The sequence below is a fragment of the Poeciliopsis prolifica genome, unplaced genomic scaffold, assembly GCF_027474105.1.
Source record: "Poeciliopsis prolifica strain line A6 unplaced genomic scaffold, Auburn_PproV2 SCAFFOLD017, whole genome shotgun sequence".
Classification (NCBI taxonomy): domain Eukaryota; kingdom Metazoa; phylum Chordata; class Actinopteri; order Cyprinodontiformes; family Poeciliidae; genus Poeciliopsis; species Poeciliopsis prolifica.
Window position 1 is genome coordinate 10,787,290 of NW_026562392.1, and position 18,521 is coordinate 10,805,810.

Here is an 18,521-nt window from a genome sequence, read left to right on the forward strand (position 1 = left end):
CTTCACTAATATCTGAGTGTCATATTCTTAGTGCTCTGGGATTACAAGGCAGACGTATGCTTGACGTGCTCTGCAGTTGCCTACATTTCACCAGCAGGTGGCAGTTTCGCACTTAAATTGTTGACAACTATTGAGCAAAGGCACACAGTGGGATTAATAATTGTCGCTCTTTGTGGGTTTGCGAGTTAAATGGACTGTTTTCGACTTTTGAAAAGGTTCAGTGGGATAAAATTCATAGGCATGGTCAGTGAGGACAACATAGCTCACATAGTGCTAGATGATTCTCACATTCCTTTTTTTTAGTATTTTCCCTGGGACTTTAGTTTGCTGCTGCAGTACAACTTCTAAAAGTCTATGCCATTTACCGCTTTTGGAGGATAATATGTCTTGAACACGCTCTCTTGGACTTCAAGTTCAACTCATTCATTCATGTGAAAATATAGCCCCAGTGGATAGTGGTAGACTGTAATCATTTTGTGGGCAAAATGATTTCTTTCCTGTCTTTGTTTATAGGGAATTAGTTTGTCAGTGCTAGTTTGTCAGCTAACACTAACAAACTATCTTTGAGATAGTTTGTTGGCGTGCTGCTTTTCGTAAATATAGCCTTTCGACAGGTAGTGTGATAAAAACCTCTACAGCCACAGTGCTACATAGAGACACATTTGGAGTCCCACACTTTGGGAATGGAATGCCCGGGATCATTTGATTGGCAGTCATCCCAACCAATAGGAAGCCGAGTTCACGACTCGTGGCCAATAGTAAATTCGCAGGACTTTCTGCTGCGAGATTTTATTGAAGCGAGAACTCGACCCATCGAAGTATGCACCTTACTTTTCTCCTCGGACAGGGCTGGAAATCATGCTTGGAAAGAGCAAAAACACAGAGGACGGACTGAAGTTTGTTTTTGCTGGTTTTTGGGTGACTTTCTGCGCCTGTCTGGGTCATGTTCGCTGTCAGGAGGGTAAGAAAAAGCCCTTTTCTGTTGACGCTTTTGGTAAAACAAACAAAAATGATAGCGACGCAACACAGAACTTCTAACATCACGTTATCTTTTTGCTGAGTAACAGCTAACACTAAACATTGGCAAACATCTATTATTACAAGATGACACTTTGTTAATAGAGTCGGAAAAGCGACATGAGGCTTTGGGACGTGGCTTACATTTTTATTATCTAACTTTCTAACTCATTTCTGAGACAAATATTTCATACTTGTTTCCCAGCTAACATTTTTTTCTGAAAGTTGGGACACAAAATATTTTTTTTATTAATGTACTTATGAACAGGACTGCAGAATGCTGTATCTTATAAAGCACATGGGTCCAAAGGTCGCCCATGTGGTATGATGGACACATTCTTTGAATACTCTTCCTTGTCTATGTGTTTACCTGCTGCTCCCAGCTATCCTCACACAGGCTTTTCTAAACTGCATTCAAGCCCCGAGCATGAATCACACTGACCATATTTACACACAGAGGCAAAGAGAGACAAACTATTACTCCAGAGTAGACTATGACTACACACCACAAATCATCTTCTTTGTTGTTTTCGTCTGACTCTTTGGCTTTGGTTTCCTCACATATCGGAGGCTGATTAAGTCCAGGGTGAATTGCAGATTCTGAATCATGTTGCTGAAATGGTAATCCTCATTAGCTGTAGTTGGGACAGGTTTTGGGAGCTCCACTGCAGCCTGTTTCCTGTTTTCACTCTGCACTGATTGACAGATTGTAGGGGGATAATCCTATGCAGTGACAGGTAGGACAGGTGAACATCCTGTTTGCCAGTGTGGACCTGTAAGAACCTGCCAGAAAAAAAGTGGAAAAACAGCATTTGCTTATTTAACACTTTAAATTTCTGTTTAGTTGATCTCCTGAACTGGGCAGAACAAGCTGTTATTTCTTTCTACAAACAAAAGTGTGCCTTGAATTTCCAGTTTGCCGTCTAACTAGCTTCTCTTTCCCACTGCATGATGCTGCCATCATCATGTTGGCCCACTGGGAAATTGTAAAATTTCTGTAAAATGTCTCTTTGCGACACAAACGGTGTCGTGCATGCTGGCCAGAAGGTTTCGTTTTGGTCTCATGTGACCGGGGCATCTTGTTTTCACATACTTTTGGATTCCTTTGAACAAGAACTTTCGTCCTCACGCTTTTACAAAAAATTGTATATTTGCAGAGTTCACATGTAAACAGATTGTCTACCAGAGCTGTGTTTCTCTGCAGCTCCTCCAGTGTTACCATGGCTATAGTACTTCTCTTATTAACACACTCTTTGTTTGCGGTTGTCATTTTACCCTTTATATTTTACAGAGGATTCTGATAAGCATCGTGTCTCATTTTCCTGGCACTTTTCTGTGACGCTTTTTGCTGGTCTACCACATAGAATCACCAATGAAGTGCTTTTGAAGTTTGCGGTTTTAAAACATTTATTAGGCGCATAAATACTTTTGCGAGGCATCGGCTCCTTGATGCAATTAGAACCAGGCGGGTTTGTCAGAGTGACTGCAGGTGAAGGAGTTCAGCCAGCAGGAGACAATTAGCAGTCACCCAGAACGCAGCCGGCACTGCCGCTGTTGTGGCCTCCCACCGGAAAGTGACAGATCCATGCTCTGGTGCCCACAGCAACAGCATGTCACTCTGGCATTTCCACAGAATCCTTTGGGGAACTGAGGAGGGGAAGCAGCATTCAAAGGTTTGTGGTGGGATTTGAAGAGCTGTTGGGAAGTTGGGGGGATGTGGGGGTAGCTGGTGTGATGCAGGATGTGTGACACAGGGACAGAGGAAGGTTATCTGGGGGTTTGGGAGCCATATATGGATGGGTGGAGGGGGGTGGGAGTGATGTTTAGGCTCAGTCTGACCTCGATATCTTACTCGGGTTTTGACCATTCTCGGAACATGTCACCTCTGGAATTTTTGTGGGGGCTTGAATTTGTACAAACAGTTTCCAGGGCGCTAATCTCTGACTCAATGGATTCTTTTCTCTTTTTTTTTTCTTCTTTTTTTCCCCCTATGAGCAACACAGATATTAGACGAGGTATCTAAATATTTGTGTTTTCTGTTCCAGTAGAAGCGTTTTAGTCAGCGCACTCAGGTCAGAGGATGTAACAAATTAAAGGCTGAAATGTTTTGGGGGGGTTTTTCCCATATGAATAGATTTTCCTCCAAAATATCCAGTTCTTTGTCTTTTCACCTTTGTTAGTATAAGTACTTTGGCAAATTGTTCAGCTTATGCTATAGTCTGAGGAATTTCCTTCACAACTATTCGTGTCATCACTCGGTTATGAATATAAACATGTCCAGGTCTGCAGGGCCTGTTATGATTGGACTTGTTATGCATTTGTCCTGAAATAATGCTTCACCAAAGCCTTCATTATTCGCTTTATTTAATTAAGGAAAGTTATGACGAACCTGTCTGTGGTTTAGACAATTTGCCTTTGCTTATAGTGTAGCCAATAATTCACTTCTCATAGCTGGTTTGAAAGTAAATACATGAATAGTACAGACGATAGGCCTTCAAAAGCTACATTTGATCCTTTTGGGCAAGTGTAGCGGAAAGCTAACAATTTCTTGATGCAAGGCAATGGTGCTACCAACAACATGACTGAAACAATCCCCAAAGACATAAAGAATTAAAGATCAAGATTAACTTTAATAAGTCTCTAACACTCAAATATATAATTAACAACAACAAAAAAAGACTTATTCCCAGTAGCTTCACTTCATTGGTTTAATCATAAAACCCTAGTGGTGTAGGATTGAAAAACGATGACAAAAACTACCTCAGACAAAATCTTCTGTTCATAAAGCAACAGAACTGGTTGGAATGGTGTTGTGTTTCCAATTAAACACAGCACCAGTGAAACCTGGTGGTGGAAGCATCATGCTGTGGGGTTCCTACTCTCCTGCTGGTCAAGACTAGATGGACGGAGCCGACTAAATGCAGAGGCCAAATGATTTGAGGGATGGATGTCTCCCAAACAGCTAGACAACACTTCACACACAACCAGAGATACAATTACACATTTATATCAAAGTATGTTTATGTGTTAGAATAAACCAATAAAGTCCAGGCATAAATCTAATTCAGAAACTATGGCAAGTTTTGTGATATTTTCCTCCCCACTTTACCGTTAAGTTCTACTTAAGGTTGATTTACCACAACAAAAATATCGGACTAAAATGAAGTTTGGGTTTTAATACGACAAAAGGTGGAAAAATTAAAGAGCAATCAGCACCGTTGCATTACTCTTATTTCTTGACTCAAAAGTCAATACATTGTAGAGCTGAAGTCACAGATGAGTAATTTCTAAATGAACTTTTAGTTTCTAGATATTCGGAATTAATTTCTTTTTTTACATTTCATTTATTTGTCGGTTATTTTCACTACTGTCTTAATTTTGCTCTTGCTTCCTGTTAGGTAACGGTTGTGGACACGCGCTGCTGGGAACTGAGTCGGGTACCATAGCCTCTCCCAACTACCCGGGCACCTATCCCAGCAACGCCTGGTGTAAATGGAGGCTGCGTGTGCAGGAGGACCAGACGCTACGCCTGCTGTTTGGAGACTTTGACATCGAGAGCAGCCCAGGCTGCAGAAACGGATCCATCGTGATCACCGGCAAGAGCGGAGAACGGAGACTGGGTGAGTTCACCTACGATTTTGTTGTGATCTCAGACGCAGTCAGCGTTTTGCCAGCATACCTGCTGACAGACTTAAATGCTCTGTACCATTATTAGAGAACTTACCGGCATGACTCTATAGTCATAGCATGCCATTTAGCTGAAACATCGATGGGAGACAAACCCTATTTTGCAACACGCACATGTTCATTTTGCAACCAGCTGTGTCAGATTGTGTCCAGAGGCTACAGATATTTGACTGCGCACCAAAAATCAAAGCTGGGAGATTATGGCGATATAAGTATTGTGGTGAAGGTTGATGGATTTATTTAAGCTCAAAAGTGTTCATTGTTTTCTGTCTTTTGCTGCTAATGTAGATTAGCACCAGAAGTTTAAGGAGGTTTCTTAAAGAATAAATGAGAAAGAAAGAAATAATTTTTAACCACGACTGATACCTTTTCAGTCTCTGGATCTAAAACCGTTTTTCTTTTCATTTGACTTTAGCTGTTTGACTTTGTTCCTTTCCAGTCCTGCCAAAGTACTGTAGTGAACAGTATGTGCTTGTCAAATAAGTGAAGACCTGAGAGATTCATCAGCCCTTTGTTGTTGGAGCAGATTTTATGTAGTAGTTATTTGTGCCCAAAGTGCAGACAGGCTAGTACTACAAAATGCCTGAAGATAACATCCCTTGGGTCAAGAAAACCTTTTATGTCTTAGTGATTTATGTCAGGAGATGGTTTAAAAATTAGATGAAAAAGCAGTAAAAGTACAAAAAAAAATATTGAAAGACATTTGCTGAAGAAAAACAGTCATTTCAAAACTATTTGTGCTCCATTGACTTTTAAAAATTTTGTTATGCTGCAGCGCCAAACTTCAGTGTGTTTTATGAGGTTTAAATGTGATCAACACAAAGTAGTGTGTGCTGGTGGAGTAGGAGGAATTTTTTCAAAAAACAAGTTTGACAAATAAAAATCAAAGTGTGGTGAGTATCTCCATTTAGCCCACGATTGGCCTGCATTCAGTTCCAACCACTTTCCGGTCAAACCCAAGCAGCTCCCTGTTTCCTGTCGAAAAAAAAAACCATCCCCACAGCATGACGGTTGCTGCCACTGTGTTTCACAACAGGGATTGCAAAAAATGTCCACCTTTACATGTGGAAAGCCAATAGGGCTCATTCCCAAACATCCACAGCTTTGTTTGAACAAAATGTGGTTTTGCAAATAGGAAGCCTGAAGACAAACGTACCCCTTCTGATTTTGAATTGGAAAACATTTCTAAAAAAGCAAAACAGAAAGTCAAACATAACTTGAGAAAATGTACAAAAGTCTAAGTGAACTAATTTAACTTTACTCAAGATTTTTGTTGTTTTTCTGTACTTTGACTGGTTGTTTATTTCCAGGCCCAGTTTGTGGAAAGCTTAATGCGACCATGAACAATGTGACTCTTGAAACCAACGAAGTGACGGTAACATTCATGTCTGGCCCACACCGCTCTGGACGAGGGTTTCTGCTCTCTTATGCAACGGACCAGCATCCAGGTACGTCTGCAGCAATCCCTCTGTTTTCTGTTTAATTATCAGGCTACACAATACGAACAAGTGGTGTTTAGAGAGACAGCAGGCTATCACTATCCTGGACTACATAGTTTCTGTATTACTCCTGTGCTTTGCCCTTACAGGACACGAACAGCACATAATCCCAGCTTCATTTAACGCATGATTACCAGCTGTCTGTGTTCTTATTTACAAGCTTTCACTGGTGTTTTTGTCATGCTCACTGTTCTGTTAATGTTTACCTGTGTGGGTGTGCATGCGTGTCGAGTGTGCACGTGTATTGGTGTGTATGTGTCTCGGCTTATCAGCATTCATTCTCCACTGCTGTGTTTACTCAGAAACAAGAGTAAGTCTCCTTGTCACAGGCTGACTCAGGTCTTTCACCTCCTTTTTTTTCCCCAACAAGGCCAAGCGCCGCAGAGTACTGCTGCAAACCATCCATCCTGGAGGGGTTTAAATATTAGCATACTTCTGAGTATTTTAGTTCATAAATAAAGTTTTTGGGTGTTTAGGATTTTTCTGTGTATGCTACAAATGATTGTTTGGATCTCGTCGCTATGATATAATGAGAGACTGTCCTCTTTTTTTCAGTGAGGTTCTCTGTATTTGCAGTTTGTATCATAGTTTCCTGTTTTTCACTTGGTTGTTTATAAAATCCCTTGGCATCTGGAGCTGAGGTCTTGAGCAGAGACACAGACCTCTATCTGTTAACTATGATGGCAGAAGAGCTGCTGGCGAGACTCGTGTTGTGTGACTAAGGGACGGCGACAAAGACGTCAGTCACATTACAGAGACGACTGCCTTTCTCCTAATATAGAACGCTTAGAGCATGCCAGACTGTCTCATCCTGAATCTGTGCTGTATGATTCTGTGTCTGTATCTGTATGTGTGTGTGTGTGTGTGTGTGTGTGTGTGTGTGAGTGTGTGTGTGTGTGTGTGTGTGTGTGTGTGTGTATGCAGGCAGTGTGGGTGTTGTGTAAGCCAGAGACTTCCATGTTTCTACACCTTTTACGAGTGTTGATTAATTTTAGCATCTGATTGCTTTTTTTTTTTTTTTCACAGATCTGATTGGTTGTTTACAAAGAGGATCCCATTTTACGGTCCAGCATTTAAAGTAAGTTTGATACAGAGACTGAGACACAATTCGACCTGCTGATGTTTTTGATATTTTGTGGCATTAGAAGCATAACATTAACTTTTGTTTGGATATTATTTCATAGACCAAGAGCACCAAGTAGTGCTCTTGTAAGACTTTGTAAACTGTATTTTGCTGCAGTTACATTTCATTTGGTGAAACACGGCAGTGGCTACATCATACAGTGGGAACGCTTTACCTTGGATACTGATGGGAAGATGGATACTTTTTTTTGTTTTGTTAGCTTTTTAGTCCTAAGTTTTGTTCCTGTTCACATTTACAGGCTGCTTTGTGTTGGTCTTGATATGACAAAATGTAGAGGAGTTCAAGTGGTGTGAATACTTTTGCAAGACAATGTGCGCTTCTTTCCAATCTGTGGTTCTGCTCCTCAGCGTGTATTGCCCAGCTGGATGCAAAAATGTCCCGGGGGAGATTTGGGGAAACTCTGAGCAGGGCTACAGAGACGTAAGGACACATTTTCCTTTCCTTTATTTAAAACTTAACTCAAGTTTAAAAGTACTGTACTTGTTCTTAAATGTCACAGACTTCGGTTTTGTGCAAGTCTGCGGTCCACAGTGGAGCTATGTCTGACACTGTGGGAGGTCGGATCACTGTGAATCAGGGAAGAAGTCTCACACTCTATGAATCCACCTTCGCCAATGGAGTCCTCTCTAAAACGTTGGTTATCTCAATGAAAGATCACAGTGACGTTTACCAGCTGCCTGTTTGACCTTTCCTTGATGCCATTTTGACAGGGGGTCATTATCTGATAAGAAGCTGCTGTTTAGCAAAGGTAGGAGCTTTTTTTTTTTTTACAAATCAGGTTTTTAGCCTCAAGCAGGGCATTATTTACATTCCTTGAGTTTATTTTCTGCACTAAGCTGCTCTGTTTTCAATTTTGGCGTCTCATAATGCCTTATCAGTCCGCTTTCTGCAGCATGCCATAAAAAATTTTCTTCATTATTAACATAGTTAAGACGCAAGCATTTCTGTAGCGCAGCGTGTAAAACAATGGGACTCGTTCCTCCTTTCCTCTCGTTCCCAAACAGAATGTAGCAACTTCCTGGCTGTCTCTGCTCTAAATGCATCGTCTTTCTGGGACAAAAACAGTCAAGAATACACAGTGTTCTCAGCCTCCAGAAGCACAGAAACCAGCCACGACTTCCTGCTCTGGACAGCAGACCACAGGGATCCCAACCCGTGGGTGGAGATTGAACTGTCTGAAAGGAGCACTGTGACGGGTAAAAAAACATACATAGATTTCTTTGCTTCTCTAATTCCTCCAATTCTTGTCAGTTCAATTAATTTATATTGCATTTTGTAATAACTAACATTACCTCCGTTTAATTAGAACCCTTCTCTGTCGAGGTTAAATGGTAAAATCCAGTCCCACCCAATTCATTTGTCAGATTACAATTGGAAACTGTCCAATTTGGTCCTAATATTACAGTCATTTAAATCGGCTTCTCTCTCTCTTCCTAAAGAAGGCCAGCCAATTTATTAGGGTCTTCGCTTTGCAGCAATCCCTCATCCTGAGGAAGCGTGCAGCAACAGGAACAGCTCCCTTTGAGCAGAAAGACGCCTAAAGCAGAATCCAGTCCAGTATAGTTGTTCATTTTCCACAGCAAGCAGAGGGTTAAAGGGCAAGAAGGATTTGAGGAGCAAACAAAGATGGTGCAGGAGTTCTTTATTATTGGAAAACTGGTTGGCAGAAGTATCTCAATCAGTGACTTCATCCATTAAAGAGAGAGAGCTAAAAGTCACTTTCTATCGTAACAATAACAAAGTACATGTAGTTATTGGGGAAAAAAAACTTTTACACCACAGACATATAAAAATAAACATTGAATCATCACGCTGGGAGTATTTTCTATTTTGGCCACAATGAAAGATTATTCCAAATCTAAATCTGCCAGGTATATTACTAATGCTGGGCCAGCAAGCAGAAAAACAGGAACAAGAACGTTGCTTGTCTAGGAAAAGAAATGCATCTCAGCGCAGAAGCATTTCACCAGGATGACTTTCTTTAGGAAAGATAAAACAAAGAGAGAAACCCAAAGCTCTCAATGCTTTTGAGAAAGAAACCAGGACGACATCCAAAGTTGGTGACAGTAGCAAATGCAAAGACTACATAATTAAGATAATAATAATGGGAGAGAATGGCAGACTGAGGAACAGTTTATAGCAGCATAAATATTGGCTAGGAGAGAAACTATTGTGCCAACTAAGCTGTTTATTGTGAAAGAACTCACAATAAATATGTACATGCTTCTTCTCGTTGTTTTCCCCCAGGATTAGTGACAACAGGATCGTCAGTCAGCTACATGGAATCTTACAGTCTGCAATTCAGCAAGGACAGAAAGAGCTGGAAGACTTACAAAGACACTATGAGCAAAGAAAAAAAGGTTGGTGTTCCACCATGTGTCTGACACGCAGTCAGTTCATCTGCTTGTCTTATTCATGAATACAGAGTATGGCACACGAACAAATCCAGCCTCGCAGCACCTAAATGTTACTTCCATCACAGAACTGCTAGAGACGCAAAAGTAAAACTTTTGCCAGTATAAGTCCTGCAGGGTTCTTTAACAGCTGCTGAATGTATCTTGTTTTTCCTTATTTGCTCCCAGGTGTTTCAGTCCTACACAGACGGCCACCTCAGGGTGCTCAACAGCTTGTTTCCTGCTGTCGTTGCTCGATTTGTTCGACTTCAGCCGCTAAGCTGGCACACCAGAGCTTCTGCTCGGGTTCAGCTCTTAGGCTGCCCTGCAGCCAAGGTCACGCCGAGGTCACGGCCTCCCGGAGGTGAGCACATCCTGTTTGCTCGAGGCAAATATCATCTGTTCACACAGTTACACTGATTGTCAGGTGTTACAGGCGTAAAGGTGCTGCTTCTTTTCCAGCAGAGTCTCCATTCATCAAGTTTAACGTGGATACTCTGAACCCAAGCCCCTCACCCACCCCCACTGAGAAAGCCCTGTCTGTGGAAACAACACTAAGTATGTACTTTGCATATAAATTGATTTCAGTCTGTTTCAGGAAACCTCACTCTGTCCCTTCCACACATATTCTGCTGCAGCCCACAGTCAGCCAGTGGTCATAGCAGTGGGAGTGGTCCTGGGACTGGTGATGTGTGGGTGCTGTCTACTGGCTGGGATCTGGTGGAAGCGAAGGTATTGTGCATCAATGTTGTGTTGGTTTCACTTGCACATTTTGTCCACTTTCAGACTTTCTGCAGGATTATTATTGGAATGACTCCTTCAGCTGTTTTCATTGATTTCTTACAGTTCCAGTAAGAAGATTACATAAACTCTTCAGGCATGAATAGCGTATTTTCTGGGGCTCTTAATGACTCATTTGAAAATTTCTTCTTCCAGAGTGGTTCGATAACACAAAATTAGACATAAAGGCTCAAAGATATTCATTCACTTCCAGCTAAATATGGCCATTCAAGCTGCAGAAAAACTACACTTCATAGCCATCAGTAAGCTTCTGGAAAAACTCTGGCTGAATATTTGAGCACTCTTTTTTTCTCAGAATTGATCAAGTCTTCAAAATTTTTCACATTTTTCTTACTAGGCCATGCATTTGAAGTTGCATTGAGACAATTGCAGAAACTAAATGCTAGCCTGCTTGACGCATTTTAACATCAGTTCTGCAACATATCCAGGTCTATCTGTCCAGGTAACTCTGAAACCCAAATGTTAAGAGAAGCTGCCGCAAACCTTAATATGTCATAATTTGTCTGTACAATCAGAAAGAGACTTCAGTAGTTTAACAGAAAGAAATATGGCAATTATAACTTATTTAAATCTTCTCAGTTGTATTATGTTCACAGATGAGGAATGTTTTACTACCATACTTTGTGGAAACTTGCTGAAGTCCATAAAACTTGTATCTAGTTTTAAAATACCTTCATATGTTCTCTTGTAGGAAAAAAGACTCTGTAATGAAGAACTCCTTACCCACAGGTGAGATAAGCTAATAAATGCAACATATTTCAAGTCTAGAGTCAAAAACACTGAATTTGACATTGTGTGTCTTTACATCAGTTGGCTGTCAGGCTTTTAAGGCGAAGAGTCTCCCATGTCCACAGTCAGAGCTCATCTCCTACCCACTGGTGCGAAGCGTGCACGACGCTCTGCCGAGCCCCCCTCTGAACGGTGAGAACTGAGGAGGGTTTTCTGCTCTCTTCCGTCAGCCCAGCCCTGCCACTGTCATCAGCAGTCTCTCTCAGCAGCTCCAGCCGGGCTCTCTTTGAGGCCGAACCATTCTTTGTCCTGGATCAGCGCATTGCCTGTCTCTGCATAAACATTCCTTTCTTCGGACCTCAGAGTTGCTTTGAAAGAGACCCTTTAATTGGAGCTTGATAAAGGCTGCTCCCCCCCCCCCCACCAGTCCCATCGCTGCCTCATCGAGCCCCTCGGCTTGTAATTCAGCTTTTCACTCAGATGCTCAGTGACTGAAGTGTTCATTCTGGAACATGTTAAATCTTAATTATTATCACTTGGTGAGCTTCAGAGTTAGGTCCATTTGTAGTCTGATAAGATTTCTTTTATGTAGAAAATATTTTTCCAAGCTTTTTATTTTCCCATTGCCTAAATCATAGGTGATAGGATTGTTTTTACATCAATGCAATAATTATTAATCTATTAGCAACCAGAAATATGAATTATTTGAACAATATGATACAGTTAGATATTATGAGAGCCCTAAAGAAGTCAAACTACCCTGCTTTTAAATATACTTTATGCCATAATCCATTTATTTCCTTTTTAGACTAAACCTGAAAAGTGTTACTGACGACCTCCAGGATTTACTGGTTCTGGACATGTCATCAGCACGTCCAGAACCAGTAAATCCACTCACAAACCCTGTCGTAAAACTGAGCAACGAAGCATCACTGAGCAGCTGTCCAAGATATAAAATTATGTTTTTCAATAGCTGCAAATCAAAGGACGGCTCTAAAAAGATACTTAGAGGAGGACTTATTTTTTTTAGCTCCTCTGAATCATTACATATCAGTTGAGGGTGTGTATACTACCATCTATCAAAAATGAGATAACTCGAAGGCCATAACTCTCATCCACTGCTCCTTATTAGCCTGTGTTTAAGCAGAAATACACTACTAGAGCTTTATTTGTTTCTGTACTCAATTTTATAGTTAGCTATAGAAACTATATAGTTGCCAAAGGCTTTAAATGCATCTCTGTGACGAGTGCTGAAGGCAATTCATTTTTTAATTGCATCACTGAAATAAACAATGTTTTATTCTGCTGCACCTGACAAAACAAAGTGACTTGTGACTGGGTTTTTTTCTCGTCTTCCCAGACTATGCTGCTCCTGCCGTTACATCTGCTGGACAGAAGGTCGGTTCCACATTCAGACCCTCTTCAGATGAAGGCTACACCACTCCATTCACCTGCGCCCATTACGACACGCCTGGCAACCTTCCAGAGTACGCCGAGCCGCTTCCCCCGGAGCCTGAGTACGCCACTCCATTCAGCGAGCTTCCCCCTGAGCACAAACCGCCCAGCTTGACAGGGTTTCTTCATAGCATTATGCACAGACCTGCTCATGCACCCTCCGGTCACAGTCAGTACGACTGCCCCTCACATAGGGTGCTGTTCAATGGCTACTGCACGCCTGCTCTGCACGCCAGCGGCCCTCGCCCTGCCAGTGAAGTCTACGCAGAGCCCAAGCCAAGTGACTCGTTGGTGCAAAAGCACACTTATGAGGAGCCTTTGTGAATGCAGAGAGATCAGATGTGGAGAACAGATCTTTTTGGACCAGAGGAACTCTTAGATCCTAAGAGGACACTAACCTAGAGCATGCTCAGCAGGGTGAACGTGTCAGTGAGAGATGTTCAAGGACATCAGGAGTCACTGTAGACCCCCCCCCCACACACACCCCCCACTCCCATTTTCATAGAGGATATCACGGTAAACCAGTCAGTACACAAGATCTGAGAGCCATGTTGACAAAATATTTCCTTACAGGAAGTTATGGACTTGTACAGTTTTTATTCCATAGAATGCACAAAAACTACAGGTTTGATTGCGTCTGAGACGCAGAGAGTCTACCAAACAATTACAAGCTGCACTTTCTACTGAAATGTACACATCCATCTTTTTAAAAAGGTTAAAGCAAAACAGTGGATTGATTGTTACTCGCTCATACGCTTTGTAGACTCTTGAAGAAACACTTAACTGTACACAGTTTTGGAGCTGTGACCACATATAACCACAAGGTGGCTCTTGTGAGCTTCAGATATCTAATACTGAACATGTGTAACTTTGTCTGGAAGAATAACATGTTTAAGTACTGAACACAACAAAAGGCACAAAGAAACAGGATGAAAGTGTGACGAGAAAATGAAAAGTTTCGTATACCTTCAGTGTGATTTTCATCAGGGACCTGCATCAACAAACACTCCTCGAAGAAGGAAGCACTTCTAAACTAAATTAAAAGAGGATGTCATATTAAAACTGTATACAAAACAAACTATTTTGAATTATTTGCCTTTCATATGTGCGTCACATACGGTATCTGTCATACCTCTGTGTCCACTCTTTAATTTATATAAAAATACAGCATCTAATATTTACTAAAAAGAAAAAGCAGAAAATTGCACTTTTTGAATCACATTGAATTGTATCCTTTGAATATGAATGGCAGTCTTCTAAATAAGAAGTCAGCTGTTTCTTGAATTAGCCTTTACACTGAAGCTTTTAAAAATTTTGTGTTGAATCTCCCTCACATTACAGAATAAGGCACAATTAAAAATGTTAAGAACAATACGCTGTTTTTTTGTTTTGTTTTGTTTTTGTTTTTTAAACTGGAAGAGATGGTCCTAAACCTGAAATGGAACCACACAACAAAACTAATTGGTGCTCAGCCAAATCTGCCTCATTGTGTAAATGATCTATGTGATAAAATAAAACAGGTAAATTACGTACATGCACATAGCAATGAATGAAACAAACCACAAAACGGTCGACAGATTTCGCTGCTGTGCCTCGTCGGTGCAGAGCCGTGCAAAAGTGTCCACACCTTTTGATACCTTGTCAAGAGCAGAACTCGGTAAAGCCTTTAACGGGCTTATTGGGGGTTCATGTGAGCGACCAACACTAAATAGCACATTATTGTGAAGTGGAAGGAACGTGCGTGGTTTAGCATTTTTAACTCAATAAATTCCTTTTCATCTTTTTTTTTACATCAGTCGGCATCTGTAGTCCCGGCTCTCCTTCTCAACAATATTTCCTTCTGCAGCAGTAACTTCTTTTGAAATACGATTATTAATCGGTAAATCTGGTGCTTGATGAACTGCCTATGAATGTGCCTTTACCCATAACGGACAGAAAAAAGCTAGCTAACCAACTAGTTAGATATATCTTATGCTATGACTATATACCTTATAATAATGAGCTGCAAGTAGCAGCTTGTTAGCGGTAGCATGATTAGCTTTGATTCACATAACGCAATGTACTCCAACCCCAATGGGATAAGCGTGTAAGAAAATGGATGGATGGACAGATATATCCATTTACCTTCACTTTCTTTTCATGCAACAGTTTGGGTTGGCCTTTGAAAACAAAATCCCCCCCAAAAAACCACTGCATTGGGGTTGTAATTTGGCAAAATTGGGAAAAACTTCCAAGAACGTCAATACTTTTGCAAGGCACAGACACCAACATTAATGAGCTTTCACTCGTTTTGATTCTGAACATTTTCACTCCTTTGTCCCAGATTCTCCTCCTCCACCCGGCTGTCGTGCGAGTAATGCACCAGGGTCTGATGTCGATTCCTAGTCGGGGCGTCTTTAAAACGCAGACCGCAATCCTCGCAGGCATAGGGCAACTCCTCTCTGCTGCTGCCTGCTCCTTCTGCTGGTGACCTGCTCTCATTTCCACTGGTTGTGATCCTCCCATGGTTAGTAGGAATCAGTTCTGTGGAACTGAGAGGATCTGAAGCTGAAGCTGAAGCCCTGTCCGTCACAGGTCCACCGCTGGTCGAAGGCAGAGTTCTTGGGCGCCCCGGAGAGCATCCCGTTGCTTTGGGTCTCGCCTCCCCGTCATGTTCAGCTGTCAGGCAGTGAACTGTGCGATAGTGGAAGCGGATCCCGGAGCGATTGGAAAAGCCCCTCCCACAGAGGCTGCAGACGAAGGGCCTCTCTCCTGTGTGGATGCGGGTGTGGATCTTAAGAGCTCCTGACTGAGTAAAGCACTTCCCACACAGGGCACAGCTGTAGGGCTTCTCCCCTGTGTGAGTCCGCAGGTGAGCCCGCACCCCTGCAAGATGGGGAAACCCCCTGCCGCAAAAGTCGCAGGAATACGGTCTTTCACCTGTGTGAATCCTCTTGTGGATCTTCAGAGCTCCTGACTGGCTGAAACTCTTCCCGCAGTCAGTGCAGGAATACGGCCGGGCGCCGGTGTGCACGTTCAGGTGAATACGGAGGTTGCTGTGCGAGTTGAAGGCTCGGCCGCACTCCGTGCAGAGGAAGCCTGACTGCTTATGGGCGTGCTCGGAGCGCTGGTGCTGCAGCAGCTGAGACGGTCTGGAAAAAGAGGCGGGGCAGTGCATGCAGGGATGCAGAGACAGAAGGGGTCTTCCTCGTTCCTCTTGCTGCTGCTGGGCTTCTCTGTGCTGATGGCGGCAGACCTGAGGACAGGTGGGGAGCGAGCATCGGCAGGACAGGCAGGGAATGACGGCAGACAGCTGTGCAGAGTGGGCCAGCTGAGGGCAGGGAACGCACGACGATATGGGGCAGTGGTGGTGATGGAAGTGATGGTGGGCGTGGGTGTGGGAAAAGGGGGAGTCTGCGCTGTCCTGACTGTTCATGAGGTGAGCACCGGTTTGTACTCCTCGGTGGCAACAGAAGCAGGGAATCATGGAGAGATGAGCCAAAGAGCCTGCTGAGGCTCTTAAGGGAGTGTCGAGGTTTTGGTTCTGGGTCCCTCTGTCCGCGTTGTTGGTCTGTGGTCGGTCGGACGGCCTGGACTCCTGCTCCGACGCGGCGCCGGTGGTGTCCGGAGAGCACAGGTTCATGCTCAGGTCTTTGGGCTGGCATGAAGCTTGAGCCAATAGAGATGAGGACAGCGACTGTCGGGGTGTTAAAGTTTCAAAGGAGGATGAGGAGCTAAAGAAAGGACATCCGGGGCAGGTGCAGCCATGATGCTCATCCAAACCTTTGGAGCAAAAAGAAAAAAAAGTGTTACATATTTTTTAAATCAAAACTAAAAATCATAAACAAGGAAGATCAACATCTACTGAGATGTGGAACAAGAGATGGTGCAGCGCTTGCGATATTTGAGATCGCCAGGAAAGATGTGTTTAAAAAATTTTATTTACTTTGTAATTTCAGTATATTTATTCAATTGGTATTAAAACTTCCTTTCAAATAAAAGCACCATGTATTTAAACTTTTTACATCAATAAAAGTAATCCACTAATGGTTGTACCCTTGGTAAAAAAATAAATAAAAAATTAAATAAGTGGACTTGGTATTTATAATAAAAGATGAATTTTAAAAACATGCATATTAAGCATCGTGGAGGAAGTGTCATGCTGTGGGCCTGTTTCTTTTCCTAATGCTTTGGGAACATGGCATCATAATTTTTTAACATATAGCAAAATTATTTACTAGACCAAAAAAATAAAAGATCTGCCTTTTTGAATTTTTCCCAGTGGCACTTCTTCTGCTGTAATAACCAGAAAATGTACACATCTGTACCAATGTGCAATGAATTCAACAGAAGAATCACAAAAGCAGAAGTTTCTCTTGCATCAAAATATACACTACAGCTACTTTGAAAAAAAAAACATTGTGCAGCTCTATGTAGTGCTACACAATAAAAACAATTTCAAACATTTATTTAAATTCATAAAATGTCAGTAGAAACAATAATTGTAGACTTTCAATTTTAATAACGCAGACAATTCATGTGGGCTGACAGACACTATGTGGGGGGTCGTAATTATTTGAACATGTTTATAAATTGGGGAAAAGATTGCAGCAGATACTGAAAAAAATATTGTAATAATTTTGTTTGTCCATGTCATCAAGCTCTCGCTGTATCCACAGGCAACTTCTTGACATCTTATTCATCTGCAATGGACTTTCATCTCCAGATAAGTGAACACTTTCATTTCTAAGGTAAACATTGTGTATATCTTAACACAGATGTCTCACAGGGAGACTCTTCCATTACAGATAACCACTGTTTTATAGATTTATATCAATTATATCAAAGATAGAGAAATGTGCTAATTTAGGTTGGATTTTTTTTGTGTGTGTGTTTTTGTTTGTCTTTCCATTCAGTTTTAAACTACTAAAACTATATTAGACATTTAATAAATGCCATGTTAATCAATAAACTTGGTTACATTTTCACCATCTGGAGACTTTAAAACGAGAGACATGGAATTGATTATACTTTAAAGCACAGATAGTAATGCTGGGGAAAGGAGGTTGCTTTGATTGCATGCTGAAACATCCTGCCACATGTGATGCCACCTTCTGCCCCGTCTCTGGCCTCTCCCCTCCGGTGTGTTGCCCCGGCGTGGACCGGCCTGCCCGGGGCCGCCTCTCTCCTCTCCTGGACCGGCTGCAGGGGCTGCAGCGAGGACGCTTTGAATCCGAAGGGAGCCCCGGCAGCAACAGCTGTCGCCCCCCATGCTGCGTTTCTCACGTCCGGCGAGTTTTTGGACTGGCTTCCGGACGAGAGGAGGTCGCTGATGTACTGGTGCATCTCCATCCAGGAGCACTGGGCGTGCTGCGACACGTAAATAAAAGAGCAGAAGGAGCCGTGGCCGGAACCGTGACGTCCTCTTTAACCGAGGCCTTTTACGTATGCAGCTTTCAACCCATGTTACTGAGCGAACAGCTTACTCACATTGTCGCTGCTCTTGTCTTTGTCCATACTTTACAACGCCGGCGAAAGAGGGACCAACGAAAAACAACAATAAAATAAATAAACACACGTTTTGACATCAACACACCCAGTCGGACCATCTGCTTCCGGGTTAATGAAACACGTGCAAACACACGTGACGCCTCCCGGACCTCGCCGGGACTTGTTTTGCCTAAATGTATCCCTCCGCTACAATCATAGAGGAGGACTACTTGTCACCAGAGAGAATATGGATTTTTTGGTTTGTTTGTTTTTCGTTTTATCACGTTAAACGTACAAAGTTAAAGGATGCTATTTTTTTTGTAGCAT

General features: G+C 42.2%; 2 protein-coding genes across 3 annotated transcripts; one reads left to right on the forward strand and one right to left on the reverse strand.

Annotated features, from left to right (window-relative positions):
* The first annotated feature begins 809 nt into the window (after window positions 1-809).
* si:dkey-34d22.1 (discoidin, CUB and LCCL domain-containing protein 1) lies at window positions 810-14,099 on the forward strand. Of its 2 annotated transcripts, none has more exons than XM_055042265.1 (15): window positions 810-961; window positions 4,416-4,637; window positions 6,015-6,152; window positions 7,230-7,281; window positions 7,695-7,767; window positions 7,847-7,980; window positions 8,058-8,095; window positions 8,352-8,543; window positions 9,595-9,707; window positions 9,930-10,104; window positions 10,203-10,298; window positions 10,379-10,472; window positions 11,233-11,270; window positions 11,352-11,462; window positions 12,631-14,099. In XM_055042265.1, exons 1-15 carry the CDS (start codon window positions 859-861, stop codon window positions 13,047-13,049), a joined length of 1,998 nt encoding a protein of 665 aa, XP_054898240.1. In that variant the 5' UTR covers window positions 810-858; the 3' UTR covers window positions 13,050-14,099. The 2 variants fall into 2 exon arrangements, with proteins under 2 accessions (XP_054898240.1, XP_054898241.1); XM_055042266.1 differs by having other exon boundaries at window positions 10,206-10,298.
* On the reverse strand, window positions 14,085-18,449 carry si:ch211-79k12.2 (uncharacterized protein LOC568844 homolog). Its single transcript, XM_055042268.1, has 3 exons — window positions 18,195-18,449; window positions 17,816-18,074; window positions 14,085-16,487 (listed from the first exon to the last, which is right to left on the reverse strand). Exons 1-3 carry the CDS (start codon window positions 18,219-18,221, stop codon window positions 15,007-15,009), a joined length of 1,767 nt encoding a protein of 588 aa, XP_054898243.1. The 5' UTR covers window positions 18,222-18,449; the 3' UTR covers window positions 14,085-15,006.
* Between the last annotated feature and the right edge of the window lie 72 nt (window positions 18,450-18,521).

What these genes read in the sequence shown, in the direction of transcription:
- si:dkey-34d22.1 (XM_055042265.1), top strand. Translation starts at nt 859, where the DNA reads ATGCTTGGAAAGAGCAAAAACACAGAGGACGGACTGAAGTTTGTTTTT. An exon ending in TTTACGGTCCAGCATTTAAA is followed by an intron (nt 7,282 to 7,694) that starts GTAAGTTTGATA and finishes TCTGCTCCTCAG; the next exon opens with CGTGTATTGCCCAGCTGGAT. An exon ending in CTATGAGCAAAGAAAAAAAG is followed by an intron (nt 9,708 to 9,929) that starts GTTGGTGTTCCA and finishes ATTTGCTCCCAG; the next exon opens with GTGTTTCAGTCCTACACAGA.
- si:ch211-79k12.2 (XM_055042268.1), bottom strand. Translation starts at nt 18,221, where the DNA reads ATGGACAAAGACAAGAGCAGCGACAAT. An exon ending in AAGACAAGAGCAGCGACAAT is followed by an intron (nt 18,075 to 18,194) that starts GTGAGTAAGCTG and finishes TACGTGTCGCAG; the next exon opens with CACGCCCAGTGCTCCTGGAT. An exon ending in GGCCAGAGACGGGGCAGAAG is followed by an intron (nt 16,488 to 17,815) that starts GTGGCATCACAT and finishes TTTGCTCCAAAG; the next exon opens with GTTTGGATGAGCATCATGGC.